This window comes from Trachurus trachurus, assembly GCF_905171665.1.
Source record: "Trachurus trachurus genome assembly, chromosome: 3".
Classification (NCBI taxonomy): domain Eukaryota; kingdom Metazoa; phylum Chordata; class Actinopteri; order Carangiformes; family Carangidae; genus Trachurus; species Trachurus trachurus.
The window spans coordinates 32423578-32448297 of record NC_139893.1 but is presented as its reverse complement, the minus strand read 5'-3'; the positions used below and the strand labels follow the sequence as shown (position 1 = coordinate 32448297).

Genomic DNA, 24720 nt, shown 5'->3' with positions numbered 1-24720 from the left:
CCACATCTTGATGATCTGACTGGTTGTCTGCCTCACTGGAGGGAATCTCTGACCACACAAAGAAATATTCCATTAATGCATACATAAATAAGGAATATCTTTAATCTTGTTGTCTCTTATTGTGTTTAAGCACACATTTAGCACTATATATTTAATTGCTTTATGGTTTATTTACCTGCTGAATGCTGTATTGGAGATGATGGGCCTTTATCCTCATCTCCAGGTTCATCACCATGCAAAGTTTCTAGGAAAAGATATCTCAGTTACTGTCTTCAAGTGTACAACTTAAATTTTATTACTCATTCAAATTAGTTGAAGTCAAAAGAAATCCTGTGGCATTCCTTTATATTTAATAATGATAATAATAATAATACATTAAGTGATGGCCTTTGTGGAAATACAGCCTATTCAATACAAACATGTTATATTGTACTACCTCCCTATGGTGTCTGCATACTTATACATACCTGACTGCTTCCCATGCTCATTCCTGACACACATTTCTGCATTACTGTCTCCTGCTCCTGTAGCTGATTTATTTTTCTTCTTCGCAATGAAGAAAGTCTCGATATTTTGAGACCTTTTCATTCTTCCTATTATTCTTTCCCTAGGACTACACTGTCTGCCCCTGAAGAAATAAGTAAATGCATAACATTCAGTTGGTAACTTCAAGTCAAAAATACACATTTCCTTAAACTGAAGCAAAGCTATATTAATGACAGTCATTAGCAGTATGCAGCTACATATTGTTGCACACACAACGGCCATCTGACACTGGACCATGCTTGTGAAATATGAAATCCGTTTCCTTCTAACCAAAATATATATAGTCCAACAGGTAGGCTAACGTAACACACGGGGATCAAAACAGATGTGCCTCTCAAGCCTATTAGCAAATTTAGTTATTCATTATTTTAGTAGCAAATAAATGCGAGTTAAGCGCTGTCACTGTCGAGACCTAACATAATCTACAGCCGTTAGCGTTATCTTAACTTTAGCTAGGCTAAATTAGTCACCCACGAATTCATTCATAAACACACATGCAGTGTAGGCTATAGGCCTAGAATTTAATATAGCTGATTTAGCCCAGATTTATGAGACTGTAAAAGCTGTTAATTGAACTGTATATGTTTGTCTAATGTAGCCTACTATTTCATATCACAGGCAATCAAAGACAGATTTGCATCTGTCTTGGACAGCAAGGATGCTCTGATGGCTGCTGCCACATCACCCAAATTCAAGCTCCGCTGGCTCAAAGATGAGAAGAGAAGAGATTCTGTCTAAACCATGCTGATTTCTGAATGTCGTGCCCGGACTCCTCCTGAAGAGCCACTGAAAAAACCAGCAGATCAGAGCCCTGCTACCTCCAGTCACAATGGCTTTTTTGATTTTGAAGATGACATTTCCTACACAGCAGAGACTGAAGTTATGGAATACTTCAAAACACCTGGATCCGGCTGGGAGGTTCTCTCCAGGTTCCCCAGGATTAAGGAAATCACAAAGCAGTACAACACTCAGTAGTGGCAGTATTGTTCTGACCCCAAGAAAGAACAGGCTGTCCGATAAAAGATTTGAAAGACTTTTACTTATGCAATACAATCGTTATTTTGAAGAATAGAGAGAAAAATTAATTGAGTGGGATAAAGTTTTTATTGCATTTCCTGTTTTCTCTGTTGCACTTTTGTTGCACGACATTGTGATAATTGCAACACACAATATTTCATTAATACGTAGGTTCAAGAGTTTGTGAGTTTACGTTACCATCTCTGGCAGCCACATCTCCTGGAGGTAGAGAGCAAGCTAAGGGGAAAATAATGCTTTTGGGATGACATGAATTTTCTGTTTATTAATTAATTGCATTTTCTGTTTCCTTTTCATGGGCTTAAGTGCATTTGTGGGATAAAGTGACCTTTATTTTTATATTTTTCATTGACCACTTAATATTTTGTTTGCCATGAATGTAATAACAAGTTGGTATTGTTCTCAGGGAAAGATTTTTATTCTCATGTTTCCCAAAGCCTTTGTTTTGAAACTTGTGTGTTGATACTGATTGACCTCACCATAGCCTCCTTTGTCCTGTTGTTTGTGGATTTTACAGTGAGGCATATTTCTTTATGCAGACAGGGATATTGTTCTTTCATATGGTTTTATAAGCCATGTTGTATACATTTATACAATAAACACTAAGTGATGATAGAGCTATGATGTTTGTCCTGTATCTACTCTGTAAATTAAGAAATGGGAAAGTAAAGTAATAAGTAGTTCAGTTACTTTTCAAATGCAGTAACTAGTAAAGTAATCTTATTACAATTTACAGAAGTAACTAGTAATAAGTAACTAATTACTTTTTTTGAGTAACTTCCCCAACACTGCATACAGGCTTCCTGCTCCTTTCAAACGGGGAAGAGCTCCGCATGAAAAAGTTTGCAGACCGAGGGAGAACCGGGGGTCTGACACAACACCGGCGGGAGAAGCAGGAAACAAGCACGTAGCACCGAATACGCACCGCTACGGCGTCGCTCTCGGTTGTGAGCGCACATGACAGTAATGGGTTTGTGCGCACAAGACAGGCACGTGCACACATAGGGCCCAAAGGGTGCTTGAGCCCCTGCCCTTTTTGCCTCGTATAAAAAAGTGCCCTTTTTCTTATGGTTTTTTTTTTTTTTTTTCAATAAATGCAGTCCTGTTGTGCATGAGGATGTAAACAACCGCGCTGTAAAAATGCCACGGTTATCTACCGTACGCATTTCCTTGTAATACACACGGTATTGTGTATGTACGTTGGTGTGTGTGTTGTCCGCTGCTGCTCCGCTCTGTCCCTCACTGAGGGGCGGCGGGGGCTGCCCCGCGGTGCGCGCTCCCTCACATGCACGTCCAGAGAGAGAGAGAGAGAGAGAGAAGTAGAAGCTGCTGCCTCATCATAACTCTGTGTGTGCCGCTGCCGCACGTAGATGAGACGTGACAGTGGAGCGACTTGTGTCGAATCTCGTGAGTTATAAATCCACCAACATCACTTCCTTGTCGGTTCTGACAAGTCGCCGTCCACTTATTCAATGAGCTTAATATGAGTCATATTTCAGAAAAGCGCTCATTTGTGTTTGTTTAGCTAACTGCTTGTTAAGAGTTAAGCCCCACCCCGTCCTCTGTCTAACATCACCTGAATGTAGTGAACAACAACAGCAACAGGAGGAATCACTCACTCAGCTTGATTTCACTGACTATTTGAATTTGTTTCCAGATATTGAGTAACTGGTAATTGTGACTTTGCTGTTGTAAATATTGCTGCTGTTCTGAAATATGCACAGTAGCAGTCACAGTAGTCATTTCTTGGTTTTGTGTGTGTAGCCTGTAGGCTTAGCCTACTTCTATTTTGCACTTGCACTCACATGATTTTTTTTTCTGCAAGCCATGTTAATGTGCACCCAATACCATATTAGCCTTAGTCTACCAGTTCAGAAGTCATGACTCTGTTTCGGGAAGTTAGGAAATTGGTCCAGCGTGTTGACTGCAGTCCTGAAGTGCAGGCTTTCTCTACCGACTAAATAGTAACTGTAATTTATTTTAATTAATTTATTTTGATATTAAGGCCTGAAAAAATTGTACATACTGCCCTTTTCTGATGTTGAGCCCCTGCCCCTCTATAGTCATGTGCACGTCCCTGGCACAAGAGACCCACATCTGAACGGCCCCCACGCACACACATGCTTTAACCAAGGCGGCGGGCCACGATCCGCCCGGCGGCTCGCGTTTGCCTTCAGCATCAAACTTTTTTGACATGCTGTCATCAGTCCGTCTCCTTTCTCTTTCCCGCAGACGCACTGATTGGCTCAACTGAGTGAAGCTGTCGTATTGACCTATTAGCTGAGCCCGCTGTCCCGTCGGAAAAAAATGCTCTAGGAAAATTATCTATTCTTGTTAATTAATTGGAGATTGGTCTCGGGTCCGGATCGAACCATCGGTCCGCCATTTGGTGATGCCTGCTTTAGGGTGCCTATTAGAGGACTAATTTATCTGTCTAACCATCATAACTATGACACCTGAAACAGTTAAACAGTTGTGTAGCGGACCTAGACCAGAGCTTCTTTTCTTTTTTTTTCTCCCAACCGAGAGGAGAGCTGTGACACCATTCAATCTGTGGAAGTGCACTAGCCTACTGTATAGGCCTACAGTGTTTCCTCTCATACGTACAGCTCCTTCTTTTTTTTTTTTTAAATTAGCCTATCGCAAATAGCCTACACCGCTGCATGTCCATTCATTCATCTCCTCATAGCGCTGTTTGTTATTGGCATTCACACACACACACACACACACACACACACACACACACACACACACACACACACACACACAGAGAGAGAGAGAGAGAGAGAGAGAGAGAGAGAGAGAGAGAGAGAGAGAGAGAGAGAGAGAGAGAGAAGCGCGCATGCTGCAGCAGTGCGTGGTGAAAGTTGTATGGTATGGATAATACAATTCTTTCAAGCCTCTTAAACCCCACAGAAAAGGAAGAGTGAAGAAAGCCCTAAGACTGTCCAGTAGAGGGCAGTGATGCGCCTCGATGAGTGTCGGCTACACTTCCGGAAACAACGAGGAGGAAGCAGGAGGAGGAAGAGGAGGAGCAACGCGGGTCTCCTCGGAGGAGACAACAGATACCACGATGTCCTGTGGTTGAATAAGTGTTTGTTGAAGTTGTCCCGGTTTCTAGGATGATATCTGTGTACGTAGCTAGAGTCCCGGTTGAGGAAACAATAGAGTCACTTGGCGGGAACAACCGAGAGTTTTAGTAAAATGTCTGAGGTCGAGGATCCGAGAGGATCCGTTACCGAGAGACTCACCGCCGTCTCCCAGGAAACCTTAGCGGCCGCGGACAGAGTCGTAGCCGGGAACGAGGCGGAGGCTCCGGGCTTCAGACAGGAGATCGAGCAGCAGAGGAACATGGTGGATGTTCGCCTGCAGCCTCGGGTCGTCCTCCACAAAATCGGTTGGTGATTCAGTTTTAAACCCATGAACCTCAAAATCCTGGTTTTAGTAGGGAGGTTAAGGCAAGGCAAGGCATCTTTATTTATATAGCGCATTTCATACCAAGGCAACTCAATGTGCTTTACATAAAGACAAAACATTAAAAAAAAGAAAAAAGAAGCATAAGACAGAATAAAAACAAACAAAACACTAAAAACAGAGTTAAAAGCAAGAGCAAATACAAGTAAAAGAAAAGAAAATAGATAAAGTTTTAAGTTCTCAGCTATAAGCACGTGAAAAGAGAAATGTTTTTAACCTGGATTTAAAAGTGCTGACAGTTGGGGCTGATTTCAGTTCTGCTGGTAGTTTGTTCCACTTGTGTGCAGCATAACAGCTAAATGCTGCTTCACCATGTCTGGTTTGAACTCTGAGCTCCACTATCTGACCTGAGTCAGTAGATCTCAGAGCTCTACTGGGTTTATATCCTACTAACATGTCATTCATGTATTCTGGACCTAAACCATTCAGTGATTTCTAAACCAGTAGCAGAACTTTAAAATCTATTCTGTAGCTGACTGGGAGCCAATGTAAGGTCTTAAGAACCGGGGTGATGTGATCTTATCTCTTTGTTCTGGTTAAAACTCGAGCTGCAGCGTTCTGAATGAGCTGCAGCTGTTTGATACTTTTTTGGGGGAGACCAGTCAGAAGACCGTTACAGTAGTCTAGTCTACTGGAGATAAAAGCATGAACCAGCTTCTCCTGATCAGTTTGGGACATAAAACCCTTAATTCTGGATGTTCTTCAGTTGATAAAAGGCTGATTTGGTGACTGATTTGATCTGGCTGTTGAAGGTCAGATCTGAGTCTATCAGCACGCCAAGGTTTCGGACTTGGTCTTTAGTTTCTAAAGACAGTGACTCAAGGTGTTTACTGACAGCAACCCTCTTCTCTTTATTTCCAAAAACAATGACCTCAGTTTTTTCTTGATTTAACTGAAGGAAATTTTGGCTCATCCAATTTTTGACTTGCTCTAAACAGTGACATAATGACTCTATTGGACTGCAGTCATCTGGAGACAGTGCAAGATATATCTGTGTGTCATCTGCATAACTATGATAGTTGACATTAGAGTTCTGTAGAATTTGACCCAGAGGCAGCATATTGATAGATATCACGTGACGTCACACAGCGTTCGCAGCCGGTCACAGCGCCATCTTGGGTACCGACTTCCAAAGGCAGTCTATGAGCTGTGACATCAAATCTCACAAAAAATAGTGGATAAACCTTTTTTTATTACATGGCTCTATTGAATGTCGTATTCCGATAATTTATTGATATTTCTGATATTTATTTACATCTTGATTTTGCATTTAAAGCAGATATCAGCTTCACGGCCGTTTCGGCTAATGCTGCGTTCAAGGCAGGCTTTTGAAACCGTAAGTTACAGCTTCAAGTCACAACTACGACTTGGTAGCGTTCCAGGTAACCCGTAGCTCGTGTTTTTACCGTCCTGTTGTCTGTGAAAGTTCCCTATAACGGCCACTCGTTACTTCCGACCCGTGAACTCGTACCAGATCGAACTGGTATGACTTCACAGGAAGGAAAAACACAAAGTACGAGTTTCCGTGAACGCACCATGAGTTAGCAGCCCCCGCCCTTGTCAGGCATCAATTGGTCCTCGTGCTACGTCACCACATTCACGCGCATCCCTTGGCTGCACACACAGCCCTTCATGCCGTTCTCTCTCCTCATTGGATAACACTTGTATCCCACAAGGAAAATTTTCTCCTCGGGTTACAGCAGAGCAGAGTGACGGAGAGACTCGTGTTTAGGCTGAAATACTTCATGTAAGTGATTGCTGACGGAAAATAGGACTATTTAGGACTTATATTAACAAAAACATTCCACTGATATCTGCTTTAACAGTCTGTTATTCCTGTTTAACAGATCGTTGCTAAGTAAAATACACTAGGTAGGGACGCCGCTCTGATCAGCGCAGCACAGAAAAGAGAAACTATGCAGGATATTTACTTTCTGTTTCATTTTTTTTTACCGTCATTAAACAGCTTGGGAGACATGTACGCCAAGGGAGGCTGCCTCACTCTTCTGAGTGTGAGTGGCACGTACAGTACGTTCACGTTGCTTTCGTGAATTGTAAACACACAGACGCCCCCTCGGTTTTAGCGTCCAGCAGTTTAGCGGCTAATTCAACAGCAGTGATGGATAATTGTACCGGAGAGGCTCAACATGAGCTTCATTTGAGGAATAAACAGCTGCTTTTACCTGACGGGAGACCGACGCCTGAGCTACGGTAGCTAACAGCTAACAGGTTTTACCTACTTTTCCTCCCTCCCTCCCTCCCCCCCTCCCCATCTCGCCCCTTTCTTATACACGCACATACACGGCCCAGGTTGTCTGTCATCTGTTGTAAACCTTGTAACAGCTTGTTGAGTACAGTTAAAACTATTGTTGCTTCGGTTTGAGTGTGGATTAATAGTTAACGGTTTGTTTAATGTGAGTGCTGGTCATCGCCTCCTGATGAGTTGGGTTTTAATAACAGCTGATAACGTAACTGTGTAGATGGCGTGGATTGTGATGAGAAGGTGTTGCACATATTTTAAGACTTATCTGTGCAAACCATTGTGCAAAACCTGTTTGTTGTGCCTTTTTGCGTGATAAGATGATTTGCCGAATTCTTCTTCCATTCCTGCAGCCTTTTGTCTCAATGTTAACAATGGCAAAATGTCCAGATATTTTATTAGGCTACTTTATGAAAATAAATGTCTGTGAGTTAAAAAAAGAAAAAAGAAAAAAGAAGTGGGCTACGCATTTTTGATTTGATTTGGCTTTTCGTGTATTTGGTTAAACACATATAAGTAACAGGAGAGAGACAGTGAGCGAGAGAGAGAGAGATGAGGAGAGAGAGAGAGAGGTCAGCTGGGTGAGCTAGATTAACTTTTAACGGGAGAGAGAGCGGCGCACCGCGCTGTCAAAGCTCGTCTCAGCAGAAATGTGCTGGAGGTGTGTGCTTTCAAGGCAAGGCCATCAAAATGAGAAATATCCATATCCAAACTACATCAGGCAGCAGTCTTCTGGTCAGAGAGGATGTGGCTGCACTGTGCTGAATAGAGGTTAACTCAGTGTTCGGTACCCAGCATGGCGGCGGCCCGGTGGAACGCACCGTGACGTCACCTACTGATAAGTATCTATACAGGTTAAACAGAAGGGGTCCAAGGACTGACCCCTGAGGAACTCCACATGTCATAGCCACTCGATCGGATTGATAACTACCAATGGTCACAAAATAACTCCGTTCCTCTAAGTAGGACCTGAACCATTTTAGGACTGTCCCGCTGAGTCCTGCCCAGGTTTCCAACCTGTCCAGCAGTATACTGTGATCCACAGTGTCAAACGCAGCACTGAGATCCAACATGACCAGAACTGACACCTTGCCTGAGTCAGTGTTCAACCTTATGTCATTTATCACTCTAATAAGAGCTGTTTCTGTACTGTGGTGAGGTCGGAAGCCTGATTGAAATTTGTCAAAGAGTCCACTGGAGTTCAAGAAGTTGCTGAGTTGATTAAAAACCACTTTCTCAACGATCTTGGCTATAAAGGGAAGATTTGAGATGGGTCTGTAATTGGTTAAAATGGTAGTATCCAATGTTCTCTTTTTTAAGAGTGGCTTGATGGCAGCTACTTTCAGGGGTTTAGGAAACGTGCCTGATTGAAGTGAGCAATTTATTATTTGCTGCAGATCTGTTTGGACAGAGCTTATAATAGTTTTAAAAAAGTCAGATGGTATTGTGTCAAGACAACACGTCGATGTTTTAAGATGCTGAACTGTTTCTTCTAAGGTTTTTTGGTCAACTGTATTAAACTCTGACATTACAGTTGATTTATTCCTAGGTGATTTTAGGGATTGCATCATTGTATTATTTTGCTGATTTGTGTTGATATTTAGCCTTATGGATTTGATTTTTTCATTGAAGAAGTAAGCAAATTCATTGCATTTTTCTGTGGAAAAGAGTTCTGAAACTATCTCTTTTGGGGGGGTTGTAAGCTTATTAACCATAGCAAACAGAGCACGAGTGTTGTTGATATTCTTATGAATCATTTCAGTAAAGTGTTGCTGTCTAGCCTTGAATAGCCCATGGTTAAAATTACAAAGACTTTGTTTGTAGAGGTCATGGTGGATTTGAAGTTTACTTTTTCTCCATTTACGCTCAGCTTTCCTGCATTCTGTTTTCAGAGCCTTTACCATCAAAGTGTTCCTCCATGGTGTTCTCTGTCTGGCCAAGGTCATCTTAGTTTTAAAAGGTGCAATGGTATCAATGACATTTGAGATTTTGCAGTTGAAATTATCCAGGAGTTCATCAACTGTCTCTGCACTCACAGTTGGTGACATGACTATAGCCTCCATAAACTTAACACTGGTATTCTCATTTATGAACCTTTTCCTAACAGATACAGAGGGTAACTGCATGTTCGGAGTTATCTGTAAGTCAAAGAACACACAGAAATGATCAGAAAGAGCCAAGTCCTTGATATCAACAGATGTAATGTCAACACCTCTACAGATAACCAGATCCAGAGTGTGGCCTCGGGTGTGTGTGGGCCCTTTCACATGTTGGGAGAGGCCAAAAGTGTCAAGAAGAGAGCAAAGTTCTTTGGCATTTGTGTCCATGTTATTGTCTATGTGAATGTTAAAATCCCCTGTTATGATAAAAAAAGTTGTAGTCAGTGCAGATAACTGACAGCAGTTCGGCAAACTCATCAAAGAATTTTCCTGGGTATCTTGGTGGTCTGTAAGTAATTAGGAAGAGAACTTTTGGATCACCCTTTACTAAAAAACAGAGATATTCAAAAGAGCTAAAATCACCAAATATAGTTTCCTTGCACTGAAATACAGATTTAAAAATGGCAGCAACTTCCCCGCCTTTCTTACCACTTCGACACTTATTCATAAAACTGAAATTTGTTGGTGCAGCCTCATTGAGAATGGTAGCACAGCTACATTCAGTCAGCCATGTTTCACTAAGAAGTAAGAAGTCTAGATTATAGGTCATAATGATGTCATTTACTAACAAGGATTTGTTGGCTAGTGATCTTATATTAAGTAGAGCTAACCATGTGGAGATAACAGGAGACACTGGTGAGTTTCGAGGTTGACAAGCTATACTCACTAGATTGGTAGATTTAATTGAACCCTTTTTATTTCTCACCAGTTTGATCACTTTTCTGTTACCCGTCACCACAGGGATTGAGAAAGCTGCCTGAACTCCATAGGGCCCTGACTTTTCCTGGGAAAGAACATTCTTGATATCAGTATTGCAGCCTGGACCCGGCACATATCATTCAGATTCAATGATATGATGATTCAGAGGAAGTGGGGGGGCTCGGTGACTTTTGGTCGAGGGTTGTTTCTGACGTGGTGGAATGCGAGGGGGTGGACGATGTGGGGGGTTAATTGGGGAAAATATGAGACCCTGGCGTGGTGTTAGTTGGATTCCTCTAGTGAGAAAGCTCTTCATCCTGTCAGGGAAATCCAGAAATGGGGAGTCAGGACTAGATGAAGAGAGTTGGGGGCTGGATGGGGTTCGGGGGGTTGAATGTTGGGAGTCTCCTGTTGGGGCCGGGGGAGACTCCCCCTTTGGGGCTTTTGGGGCTAAGGGAGACTCCTCGTGTTGAGCTGATGGGGCTGGTGGATAATCCACTTGTTGGGGTGCAGGTGATGACGTTGTTGGGGCTGGTGGATGATCCACTTGTTGGGGTGCAGGTGATGCCGTTGTTGGGGCTGGTGTATAATCCACTTGTTGGGGTGCAGATGATGACGTTGTTGGGGCTGGTGGATGATCCACTTGTTGGGGTACAGGTGATGACGTTGTTGGGGCTGGTGGATGATCCACTTGTTGGGGTGCAGATGATGCCGTTGTTGGGGCTGGTGTATAATCCACTTGTTGGGGTGAAGATGATGACGTTGTTGGGGCTGGTGGATAATCCAGTTGCTGGGGTGCAGATGATGACGTTGCAGGTTCTTTCTGAGTCTGCTGTCCTCCGTTGTCAATCCTTATCTCAGCGCCCTCACCAGAGTGCCGTCTTATCTGCTGTTTTGGATTGTTTTGTCTCTTGTCCTTGACAGGGACTGCTGGTGCCTGACGCAAAAAGTAAAAGATGTTGGCACTTAGCAGCTGTACTCCTGACTTGTTAAGGCTAAATCCATCTGCCTTAAAGAGGTGCCTGCGTTCCCAAAAGATGTTGAAGTTGTCAATAAAGTTCAGTGATTGAGCAGTACATCTTTAAGCCATCTGTTCAGCATCATCAGCCTGCTGAATCTCTCATCTCCTCGCCGAACTGTTGGCAGAGGTCCACTGAAAAACACCTCAGTATTCAAACACTGAACTTTGTTTATCAGTTCCATGAAGTCTCGTTTTAATAGCTCTGATTGTTGCTTCACAACATCAAGGGCTCCTGTGTGTATGATGAGCGATTTCAATGTTGGATGCTCAGCAACAATCTTCAGGATCTTTTTTGAAACATCAGACACCATGTCATTGGGAAAACACAGTACCTTGGTGTTGTTCTTGTTGCAAAAGCGTTTTATGTCATACACAGCTCCGTCACCCACTATCAGAGTTTGAGGCCCAGTGGTTAGCTCTCTCTGTAGCCCTTTAGCATCAGATTTAGCCTCATACCTTTCTCTGGTCCTGGGAGATGAGCCTTCTTTTGGGGAGTCTGGGTCCTGTGAAAGTGGAGCATATCTGTTCACAAGTAGAATCCCTGTGTCTTGGGGCAGTTTGCTCGAGCCTTGGTCCGTGGTTGTTTTCTCCGTGGTTTTGGGGTTGAGGAGACAGTCCTGTGTGATGGCAGTGCAGGCCACTCGGTGTCGTAAGCGACTTTTGACTTCAAGTCATGATGCAAAGGTCCCCTATGGCATGGAAGTACCTTAGGGTCATACAAATAAATCTATCCTAAGACAAAAGTGAGATCACACTTTGTAAGAAATAAAGATGCTGTAACATCGTGAGATTGATAAGATGAGCATTAACAAGCATTCACAAAGGCTCGCGGTTCAAATGATGTAGACTTGATCTAAAGTAGGGACTATTACTCTGTCTGACCAGAGGGGGGGACAACACGTATCCCCACCGGGGATAATAATAAATGACCAGAGGGGGGGACATCGAAAACAGAGGGGGGGGAAATCCCCACCATCCCCCCCCGGCAAATCGCACCCTGCCTATATGTACATAAAAGCTGAACATTGCTTAAGGGCGCTCTACACTAAAATTTGTTAGTTTACTTTAGGAGCACAACATTTTTACATTTGAGAATAGTAAAAACATTTTTCCTTTGATTTAACTTGACTTCTAATATGACCCACAGGGGTAGACAATAAGGGAAATTTGCCACAGTTGGCCCTCTGGGCCAGTGGCTTTTGAAGATCACTGGCCCCACCATTCTAACCACTGGCCTAGGACAATAGGTATCGATCCCCATATTAACGAAAAACAACATATCCCAGTCAGTTCCTGCGGTCTCGCCATCGAGGCTGGAACTTTCTGATACCAATACTAGTAAATTTCCAACATTCTTGATACTTAGTCAATACCACGATTTAAGAAGGACAAAAAAAAGTGCTTCTAAATTCATCAGGCTACTTTATTTAATAAATGAATAACAGTTTCACATATTTAGCCTCCACTGTGGTTTAACAATTAAGTAAAAACAGAGTTAAAATGGTAAATATGCCTCAACACAAACATGAAGTTATGTAGTCATTACTTTTATCCTCCAAGTAGTTCAGTGATATAACTGTTGTTCTCATTCATTCACGTTTAGGCTGTTTTCACAGATTGGTGCAAAACTGACTCATTGTTTCATTTTCAGCTCAGTTTTGCGTTTACACACGTTTTTTTGTTTTGTTATTATGGTCTAAACGTCACGTGCACCACCGCTGTGGCGCACACCGAACAGCTGGCGCCCCAGCGCAAGCTCTGGCCCATGTGTAACGTTCGCGTCGGTGCCGACAGGACTCGACCCGACGCGCTGAGGCGGAGGGAAGTTTCATGGTTAAGAAAAAGGTTTTTATCGGTTCTTGTGACGACCTTCTATCAGCAGCAGCGGGAGTGAGTGAGTGAGCGAGCGGCAGCTGCTTGCAGGTGGTGCTGACGTGCCAGGGCACAGCGCTGGCTGTGCACAGAAAGTAGATGTCTCTGTCGTTGATCGGGTCGGGATCTCTTAGCACTAATTACCGAGACGATTTGACAGTTATCATTTCAAACCACAGGGATTTAATGTGAATTAGATTTATTTATTTACTTGTTATATTTTTTTCAAGGCATTATTTTCACTGGCCCAGTCCTGACGGTTTGAAAAGTACGTCCGGGCCATTTATATTGTCGACCCCTGACCCAGAATGGGTCATGTAAATTCAGCTTTTTTAAATCAACATACACAAGCAGTAACTAGTTATAGGTAGGTCTATATTTTGACCAACACAATATTTGGCTAATTGGTCTTTCCTGACACCACTGTAATATGAATTACATCTTATTATTTAACTACTTGTAGGCTGTATTTGTTGCACTCCGTCTGATTTTTAACAAATCAGTATCAGTATAGTTTTATTAATGTTTTTACATTAATAAAACCCAATATCCTGTCACACAAGCAGCTGCATGTTGTCTCAGAAGCTGTAGATCACATCCAGGAGCTGAAGGCATCAGGGGATCTGCCTGAGTTTATATGGACATTCTAAATGGAATGTGCTTTTAACATGCGTTTTCTCAATTAAAAAAAGGCATTTTAAAAACATGTTTATTTCGGATACAAAGTGTGATCTCACTTGTGTCTTAGGATGGATTTATTTGTATGACCCTAAGGTACTTCCATGCCAAAGGGGACCTTTGCATCATGACTTGAAGTCAAAGGCCTATTTTTTGGGCCTAACCTCCCTACTATTTGTAGAGAACGTTGACATGTTGTAGCCTACTACATTTAGCCTAACTTTTATAGTTTCACTTTTTTTGTGGGTATCAACAATTGTATCGGAAGTTATTAAGACTAAAACATTAAACATTAACATTTTGTCCATTCTTGTCTCGTCAACAAAAACTCACACAAGTCTCGTCATGTTTTAGTCATCAAAGAGCCATGTTTATCTCGTCACCATCTTGTTATCGTCATGAAAAAAAGTGGTTTTGTCATCGTTGACGAAAACAACACTGTACAATACAGCGTCGGGCTGTGAACACATGCAGCAGAAAAACAGAAATGGCGTTCCCCAGCAGCACCATGGCAATGAACGAGCACCTGAAGCGGCAATATCGTTCCGTTCATTCATCTCACCATAGCACTCTTTCGCCGTTAATGGCATTTACACTGAGAGTAAAAGCAAAACTCATACGGTCCGATCGCCAACCCCCAATCAAGGGGCGATCGAGTCGATAGATCAATCAGGAGAAAAATAATCGTTTCCTAGACAGTATGAAGACACTGTTGTCAGGGGTGCAAACTTGTCACCTTTCTGCGAAATTCGCCGTTTGGGATCCCAAATGGGTCATTTGTGTGATTCGTGTAAATCCGCAATTAAAAAAAAATTGGGGGGGGGGGGGTCCGGCGAGGCGAAGCAATGCAATGCACCTGTCTCTTTAAGGCTCCTGCACCTTATCTGGATGACAACAAGTGGTGGCAGCGCTGCGTTTCTGTCCAGCAATACACACCTGAAGCTTCACTTTTCAGAAAAAACTAACTAACGCGACTGCCACAGTTGTTAGATTTAATCAATGAGACCAACATTAATCTCCTATAAAGAGTTTAACCAGCCAGCGGGAAACCCAGGGCTGTACAGTGCGACATCAAACCATGCCTGCGCTAAGAAATAATCTGCCCTGTAGCATGGCTGCTATGGGTAAACAAGAAGAAGAAGCAGAGCAGTGTATCAGCTGGTCACTTGTGGAAACGTTTGTGAGCATGGCGAGTGAAGGAGTCGGAGCTAGAAGATGCGCCAGCAGCGTTGTATAGGTGCTGTATGGGACCGCGTGTGTGATCATCATGATCGCGACCAATTAGCGATTAGCGCCTTTAGCATTTATTAGCACTGCAGCGCGACCTGTGCAGCAGCAGGAGGAGGAAGAAGAGGAGGTTGACTGACTGCTGCAGGACACCTCTGCCTCTGTTTTACTTTATGTTGCTGGTAAATAATGTGGTTGTAAAAGTAGTAGGCTAAAGTTAAATGATTTTGTATGCACTAATTAAAGGGGCAGAGCTTTAAGAGACATTTTAGCTTTTATATTAAATTTTTGTAAGAACCACAATTAATAAATATAGGTTATATATTTCAATGAATATCTAATTGTTCTTAGCATTTGTTAGATAACTTTCTTTGCCCAATAAATTAAAACATGTTGGAACTATGGATGTCTCCTCTCTTGCCGCCAGAATCTCACCTACTTTTAACCTCAGACTGTCACAATGATGTATCAGATGTCAGACTGCCTCATTCTTTCAGTTTTAACCTGAATATACAAGACATGATTGATTTTCCCAACGATCAAAGTGTACCAAACCGAACCAAAAACCATGACCACAAAAGCGTGTGAACCGAACCGTTTACTTGAACATCTTTTAAATACATATTGCCACTTAATATGTTTGATGTAGCCTATGGCATTTTTAAGCTTTGCGTGTGTTATTGGACAGAAAGAGCAGCGCTGCCTCGGAGCATAGCCTACGTACAGAAAACACATTTACATCAATAAATAAATGTTTCACAATTAACCTATCAGTCTGTATTAAATTGTATTTAGTTTGAAGGCAATATGATTCATCTGATGGACATCGAGGGACAGATTCTCTAAGTTTTGCACAGCTTTTACTCATGCTAAACCTGCATAGGCTGAAGACCCCCTTCACATGTTTCAAAACCAAACAGAGAGACAGATTGTGCAGGTTTAACAGGAGCAAAAGCTGTGCAAACCTGAGTAAATCTGGACCCTAGTCTCATGCTAAAATTGACTGTAAATTCACCTTTAAAGTTGGTTTTTTTTTTTAAATTCCGGGGGAGCATGCCCCCGGACCCCCATAGGGGGTCGGTATCTTGTCACCTTTTTTACCCCTGATGAGTTTGCACCCCTGTGTTGTTCATGGTGTGTATTTCATTGTTTCTGCAGGTGATCATCACCTGTTGATGATAAAAGCAGAGGATCCTCCTGAGTTGACCACTAGTCTGGATCAGGAGAACCCAGAGAGTCGACATATTAAAGAAGAAAAGGAAGAACTACTGACCACTCCAGAGTTCCCCCTCACTTCTGTTCATGTGAAGAGTGAGGATGAGGAGGAGAAACCTCAGTCCCTACAACCTCATCAAAGACAAACTGAGGCAGAGCCTCCATCCAGCAGCTCAGCTGAAAAGATAGAGGTAAAGATAGAGGCTGATGGAGACGACTGTGGAGGATCTGAACCAGCCAGGAACTCAGATCAACCTGAAGATCTTCAGCCAGATACAGATGATGAGGTCTCAGAGTCGTCCTCTGAGACTGATGACAGTGATGATGACTGGGGAGAAACCAGAGCACATGAGTCAGGTTTGAACAGTGAAGCTGCTCCTGTAAGTGATGAAGAATGTAACAGTGGGAAGAAGTCTCACTCTAAGAAGTCTCGCCGTAAGAAGTCTTGCTGCTGCTCAGAGTGTGGGAAAACATTTCCCCACCCATGGGCTGTGAAGAGACACATGAGAATCCATACAGGAGATAAACCATTTGACTGTGCTACCTGTGGTGAAAAATTTAGATACAAAGGGACTCTTAAAGATCATATACGACTCCATACAGGGGAGAAACCATTTGTCTGTGCTACATGTGGTAAAATATGTACATATTTAAGGAATCTAAAAAATCATATGAAACTCCATACAGAGGAGAAATCATTTGAATGTGCCACCTGTGGTAAAAAATTTAGACGTAAAAGTTGTCTTAAAGATCATACAAGACTCCATACAGGGGAGAAACCATATGACTGTGCTACATGTGGTAAAAAATTTAGACGTAAAGGTCATCTTAAAGAACATATAAAACTTCATACAGGAAATAAACCATATGACTGTGCTACATGTGGTAAAAAATTTAAACATAAACTGACTCTTAATGATCATGCAAGACTCCATACAGGGGAGAAACCGTTTGACTGTACATTCTGTGGTAAAAAATTTAGATCTAAAAAATTTCTTAGAGAACATATAAGAGTCCATACAGATGACAAACCAATTGGTTGTGCTATTTGTGGACATCGATTTCCCTATCTGGTAGATTGTTTCTTTCACACAAGTGTCCATTCAAAAGTGAAGCCATTTGGTTGCAGTGTTTGTGGGAAAACCTTCATGGACCTGGGGAAGCTTGGTTTGCATCTGAAATCCTATAAAAGATGGAAAGTATTTGATTGTAACGATTGTGGGAAAATGTTTTTCAAGCCTAGTACTTTTAAGCGCCATATGAAAGTTCACACAAGAGAGAAAGCATTTGATGCACGTGATGATCTTGAGAAGCACAATAAAGTCCACGCAGAAGTGGAACTATTTGTTTGTAATGTGTGTGGGAGTACATATTCGACAGCAGGGAATCTCAGAAGACACATGAAATCCCATTGAGGAGAGAAATCATTTGTATGCAGTCTCTGTGGGAAAAGATGTGTTCAAAAGAAATATCTTCAGACACACACAGGAAAAAAAACGTACAGTTGCAGTTTTTGTAGTTGGAAATTCTCTTATTTCTGGCAACATATGAGTGTATGTAAAATCAGGAATGTTACTGAAGGCAGCAGCAGTTGTGAGGCTGCAGTTATTGAGCTGTAACAGCTCTTCCCTACCCAGTGAAAATGAGTTTCACTTGAAAAATATTTTGTTAAAGTTTGTATGATTTTTAAAATGGTACAAAACAGTGTGTTCATGGAATTAAAGCTATGGTCTACGATTTGGAGGATTGGTAATTATTATTAACACTGTTTATAGGGCAATTATGGTCCTGTGGTCCAATCTACACAATATGAATCGCAAAAAGAACCAAAAAAATCCATTCAGTCTATCAGCCGTCGGCCTGCATAGAAATAGGCTCTATGCCGAGGGTCACATGACCAAACCGGAAAACGGGTAACTCCACTTCCGCTGAGATTCTGACAAGCACAACGCGCGGTAAAAACGAATCAAACCCACTTCATTTTTCCACGATTTTGTTGTTGCTCTTCCCAGGATGGCACAACAACTTTTTTATTCACGATGCCTGCAGGAATTACCCAATCTGAGCATGTCCGACGTCCATCGAATCATATCTAAAGCTCCTACCACGAAAATGGACAAGCTTAATGTTAATAGTTGTGCTAATGCTAACTCTCGCTGTCTGTAACTTACTGCCAGGTTATAGACTACTTGTTCCCTGCAAATTCTCACGATTGATTACTGGCTGAGTTAATCTGTTTTTATGAGCCTGTCATCGGTTCACTGCTATTCCAACATGGAACATTTAAGATGCTTATTTTCTTCATATGTAATGTAGCCTATAATGTAAAAAACATCTTGTGGACATGGTAAAAAGGTTAAAAACTCTAAAAAAAAATGCCTTTTCTATATTTCTGTATACTTTGCAATTACCAGTTTGAAAAAAAGATTACACAAAGGAATGAAATATGAAGTTTATTCAACAATGTCCATTGTTAACATAAAAAAAAACATTTAATATAGGCTACAACTTGTTAGCTCCTTGTATGATGTCGGTCTGAAGGAAGTGCTGGCTGCAGACGGTGGTGCTCGACGCTGTTAATGGCGTCGGCGCCAGTCCCAATTGCCGCCGTTAATGAGGCAGTGCCAGTTGCCGTCGTCGCCGTACCCGGCAATGGGACCGCAGCGACTGCCAGTACGGGCACCGCCTCCATTAGCAGCGCCGAGCACAGCCTCATGCTACAGGGAGACTGCACGCGCCGGGCGACCCAGGACAGGGTGCTGTGTCTGGGGGAGAGGAGCAGGGAGACCGGGGTCTGTAGCTCTGCGGCGGCGCAGTGCAGAGAGACCCCGGTCAGGCTGCAGCTGCGGCTGGAAGCGGCTGTGTGTCGGGGAGAGGATCAGGGAGACTCGATGTGGCACCAGTGCCAGTAATAAGGGCAGCAACACATTCTGTGCTTCTCTGAATCCTAGTGGGGCTTTCAGCGGCAGAGGAGAAGAGGAGCAGGGAGACCGGGGCCTGCTCCGCTCTTTATTGGTTAATTAACTCAATTTTAGTCACATTCCACTTTGTCGGCTCCCCCCACATACAAGAGGACTCTTGATCAAAATGGTCACGATTGTCAGGGCCCACAATCTGACCCCCAGACTATCTAACTGGTTCTATCTGTCATTTGAATATTATTTAAAACATTTTGTGTTGTATTTGATTTTGTTCTTGAGTCATTTTGTGTTTAGAAAAAAAAAGTCCTTAATTGACCAATCCCCATGATTCTGCTACTAGTCCGACATTAGTTTTTGGGAAGTGTGGTTGTCAAGCTAGCTGTCAGGATTCTAACTGTTACATGTGTTGTTATGGTAGTTTCAGAGTGGAACAAGTAACTAGTGGATCAGTTTACCCCCTTGATTTCTCTGGTTTGTCTCAGTTTACCCTGAGCTGGGGTAAAGTGAGACACGAGACCACTTTTTTTAAAACAATCATATTTTCACTGCCCTTCGTTCTAAATACATTCTGATAATTTCCATTGCTAGGCAACATCCTGAATTAATGGGAAATGTGTAAATTTTACTGATAAATCATTTTAGCTTGCTTAGAGGGGAGCAAATGTAAAAAATGTCTCACTTACTTATTCACTCTCCCTTACAATTATTGAGGTGGCTCCAGTATTGAGCCGGGCAGGCAGCCTGCAGCCCAGCTAACGCTCTTCAACCGGGCAAGTGGCTCCTGTCAAAGTTCGCCCTATAAACGTGCATTTTTTTCACACTGACAGGCTCAGATAGTTACAATGACTGTCCGACAACATACTAGAAAGGAGAAATTAATGTATGTCCTGGAGAATATTTAACTATTGCTTACTGATACTGTTGCTATCAGTATTACTTTGGGGGTACATGTATTGTATTGTACTTTTTTTTAAACAATCGTGTATGCCAGTATAATGAAAATTGTTATTTTTGATTTCACATAGACATCAGACAAATGTTTCTGTCTCTGTGTGGGTTAATAACACTGTACATGAAAGATCAAGTTAACTTACACCACTGCTCACTGATCAGCACCTGACCTGTTACCATAAGATGGGAAATAAAATATCCTGCAGTAAAGAAACCAGTATGTGTGAAAATATAGGCTACTCTCAAAAAGATAAGTACAAGCCAAGTATAATTAAGGCACAAATACATACTTACTCTAAGTATATCTTGATCAAAAGTTTAAGTAGGCCTATTAAGTATATTATATGCATTAAATAAAATAAAATAAAAAAAAGAATCTATGAAGGAGAGTACAGTTGAAGTTTTTGTGGCCATCAATTCTCAGATATTTCTGGCAAGAGGAGACATGTTACTGAAGGCAGGAATGTTTCTGAATGCAGCAGCAGTGCGTGAAGCTGCAGTTATTGAACTGTAGCTCGGCATAGTGAAAATGCATTGTAATAAATGTATGTTGTTTTATAAAAGTGTAACAAATTCTGTAAAATGTCTCTGGAATATTTATACTTGATGGAAACATGTTCTGTTTTGTTAATAAAATCAGAGTTTATTGAACCCTCTCCTTGTTCTTCCAAAATGTTTCCCTACCTGCATGTAAATTTTTCTTTCAGAAAAAGGAAGAGTGAAGAAAGCCCTGTAAGACTGTAAGACTGTCCAGTAGAGGGCAGTGATGCGCCTCGACGAGTGTCGGCTACACTTCCGGAAACAACAAGGAGGAAGCAGGAGGAGGGAGAGGAGGAGGAAGAGGAGGAGCAACGCGGGTCTCCTTGGAGGAGACAACAGATACCACGATGTCCTGTGGTTGAAGAAGTGTTTGTTGAAGTTGTCCCGGTTTCTAGGATGATATCTGTGTACGTAGCTAGAGTCCCGGTTGAGGAAACAATAGAGTCACTTGGCGGGAACAACCGAGAGTTTGAGTAAAATGTCTGAGGTCGAGGATCCGAGAGGATCCGTTACCGAGAGACTCACCGCCGTCTCCCAGGAAACCTTAGCGGCCGTGGACAGAGTCGTAGCCGGGAACGAGGCGGAGGCTCCGGGCTTCAGACAGGAGATCGAGCAGCAGAGGAACATGGTGGATGTTCGCCTGCAGCCTCGGGTCGTCCTCCACAAAATCGGTTGGTGATTCAGTTTTAAACCCATGAACCTCAAAATCCTGGTTTGTAGAGAGAGTTGACATGTTGTAGCCTGCTACATTTAACTTTCATAGTTTTGTGGGTATCAACAATTGTATCGGAAGTTATTAGGACTAAACTAACGTCTTTGGTGAGGCGACACGTAAGCATGTCTGACTATGACACAAGTCATAAAGACCCCTCTTTTAGCCCAGAGACAAAGGGAGACCTTTATATGAACCAGTCAGACGGTGTTAGAGCGGGCCAGGCAGAGAGAGGAGGGACCAGAGGTGAAAGTAGTTTTAAATTTTTCTCTGCATTATTATTATTATTATTATTATTATTATTATTATTATTATTATTATTATTATTATTATTGTTATTACTGATTTTAATTGGGACATTTTGCAACAAACGTTAAACGTGTGGTACACGTTTCGAAGGCTGAGTCAGCGGTAGACAATAAGGGAAATTTTGAAGATCACAAGCCCCATCATTCGGACCACTGGCCCAGGACAATGTCAGGTATTGATCCCCATAATAACGAGAAAGAACATAGCCTATCTAGGCTGGAGCTTTCTTACAATACCAATACTAGTTAATTTCCACGATTCTCGATACTAATTTGATAACCACGATTTAAGAAGAAGAAAAAAACTAAATTCTTCTAAATTCATTAGGCTACTTTATTTAATAAATAAATAACTGTTTCACATCAATCTTGTATTTAAGCTCCACTGTGCTTTAAAGGGACAACGAGGAGTTTCTATTCGGTTATAAAAAAGTCTCACGTTAATGTGGATGAATCTCCGCCCACACTTGTTAATGGGCCCATTTTCGATAAATATATCGTTCTGTCTCTATCGTTATTTTGTTATTATTAGTGGTGGCGGAGATGCTGGTCAAGCCGACCAGCGTTTTTTACTTTCGGTTTCGCAACGAGTCATGAGAATAACGCAGCTGAATCGCCGTTTATGGTCGGAACTATGACGGTATGTGAACCTCTTTGAACCTCTGACTTTAATTCTTGATGAATAAAAACATGAGTCTGTCTTGCGCCGGTCAAAAGAATTATACGGTGCGCGGAGGCTCATAAATGTAGTGTGAAAACGCTTCGCTTTTCCAAAACTCCTCGTTGTCCCTTTAACTAGGGATGGGTACCAAAATTCTGTACTTTTTTGGTACCGACCGAATTCCCTCCAAAGTACCGAGTATCGATTCACATAAAGTCAATCGGTACCACATTTCGGTACCTGAACGCACCTTCGTTGTGCGTCAGCGAGAGAGAGTGCAGTCTGCATGAGCCCCGCACACTCGCGCCCGCCCCCCTTCTCTCTCTATCCCTCTCTCTCTCTCCCTCTCTCTCTCTCTCTCTCTGAAATGAGACGCGGAGAAGTGGTAGCACCAGCCCGTCGTTTTAAATCACTACCTGAAAAACAGCCGTCCGTCATTTAACGTGAAAAACGGACTGTTGTGACAATCCGTACCGAAGCGGTCCGGTCCCGCTTCTCATCACAGCGGCGCCATTCAAGTCCTCGTCACGTAATGAGAGCACATCTAAACGAGGATGAAGTCTCCCCCTCTCCTCGTCAAAACGTGAAGTCCACATGTTGCAGAGTTTGCACTGCAGTTTCACTTGTTTTTTTTATTTGACAAAGTTTCACACAGAGCTTTCTGACATTTTTTCAGACAAGACTATAGTCTCATAAACTTTTTTTTTTTTTTCATTGAATGACTATTCCATTATATGAAAATCATTGCCCATCCCTAAAACATAAAATAATCTTAAAGGCTGAGGAGTTGTGATGTTGTTAAGAGGTAAATATTAAAATTTTAGACATTTTGGTTTGATTTTTTTAATTACCACACAGACAAAAAGTACCGAAAACAGGTACCGATTGGTACCGATATCGGTTCCCAGGTACCAGAGTCAATATGGTAAATATGCCTCAACATAAACGGAATGTCATGTAGTCATTAGGGCCACGGGCCATCGCACCGGGCACTGGTCCCAACAGCTATGAAATAGCTGCAGGGACCAGCTCCAGACCAGTTCTGGATAAACTGTCGGCACGGCCACAATTTACACTCTACACACATGATTTTTTCAGAATTTGTAAGACAAACTTGTTATCTCTCATATCATGTGCTCAAAATATCAGAGAGACTTACAGAATTTACAGAATAAGCCTCTGAGTGCGGCCACGTCTGTCTCTGCTCCTCATTGACTCCAATACAAATATTTTCTGAGAGAAGCAGAACGGACCGATGTTTTAAAACTGCCAGCGTCTCCAAAATATTTACTGTAGAAACACCAAATCGTACCACATTTTTCAGGAAGTCCTTAGAGCGACGTTGTTCTGTGTTTTGTTCTGATAGGAGCTACCGTTTTGTCACACTAAGCCTTTTGCGAGACCAGTGCAGAGGCAGAAAATCACTCTTTTTCTCCACGTTTCTGTCTGCCTCAGCCTGGGGGGCCCCTATCGCCGTGGTAACCACCTCGAGTTGCCATGGTAATGTCTGATTCTCAGGCCCCGTTTATACGTACCCGGGTATTTTTAAAAACTGAGACATTAACCATCGTTTGCACCCTCCGTTTACACGCAAGCGGAGAATTCATTGTAAAACATTTATTTATTGATGTAACGTTAAATGGGGTGATTTCTGTACAGAGTCCCGAGGGTGGGCTGCTCTTCTGTCCAGTAACAGTTAACACACATGAACTTTTCATTCAAACAAGCTGCTACTGCCACAATTGTTAGATTTCATCAATGAGACCAACATTTATCTCCTAAAAATAATTCAACCAGCCGGTGGTAAACCTCTAAAAAGTTATTTAGCCATCGTTTTGATCCCGGGAGGACGACAGAGGCTGGCCGACCGAGCAGCATTGTAGAGCGGCCACTGTCTCTGTGATGTCCCGGTCGTTGCTCCACAGGTGGAGCTTCACTTCTCCCCCCCAAAAAAAAAGCTTCACCCCTCAGAGAAACATGGGAGCAAACTTCTAAACAGCCGTCATCTGGACAAACTGGCCGTATATTTGGCATCTAAACAGTTACTTTCTCGCATGAAAAAATATAAAAACTTTACACACACTGGGTCTCATTCATGAAACGTGAGCAGCACGGATTTTTGTGTAAACCCTGAGCAGCGCAAATTTACGTGGATTTCCGCATTCATCAATCTTTTAGTAGTGCTGATTTTTTCGTAGCTACTCACAAAATCTACACCTGCTCCGGACTGTGTGTAGCGCTTGTGTAAATGTAGGAATGCAAATAAATACTGCTTGTCACTGTTGAAAATTACAATTTTAATCCGTATTACTCTCTCTCATGTTCAAAATACGTTGATGCCTTTGAAACACGTAATTTAAACATGACAAACAATTAGAAATATTTGGAGAGAGAGACGTTTTAGGGATCGGACACGCACAAACACATAATATGATATAAAA

At 42.3% G+C, this 24720-nt stretch overlaps 1 protein-coding gene across 1 annotated transcript; it reads left to right on the top strand.

Moving 5' to 3' along the window:
* Window positions 1-4715: 4715 nt before the first annotated feature.
* On the top strand, window positions 4716-16766 carry LOC311008056 (uncharacterized protein; the record flags this gene model as incomplete). The annotated part of the gene is made up of 3 exons (XM_084001489.1): window positions 4716-4978; window positions 16130-16377; window positions 16749-16766. The coding sequence occupies exons 1-3, from the start codon at window positions 4786-4788 to the stop codon at window positions 16764-16766; spliced, it is 459 nt and encodes a 152-aa protein (XP_083857615.1). The 5' UTR covers window positions 4716-4785.
* Window positions 16767-24720: the final 7954 nt, after the last annotated feature.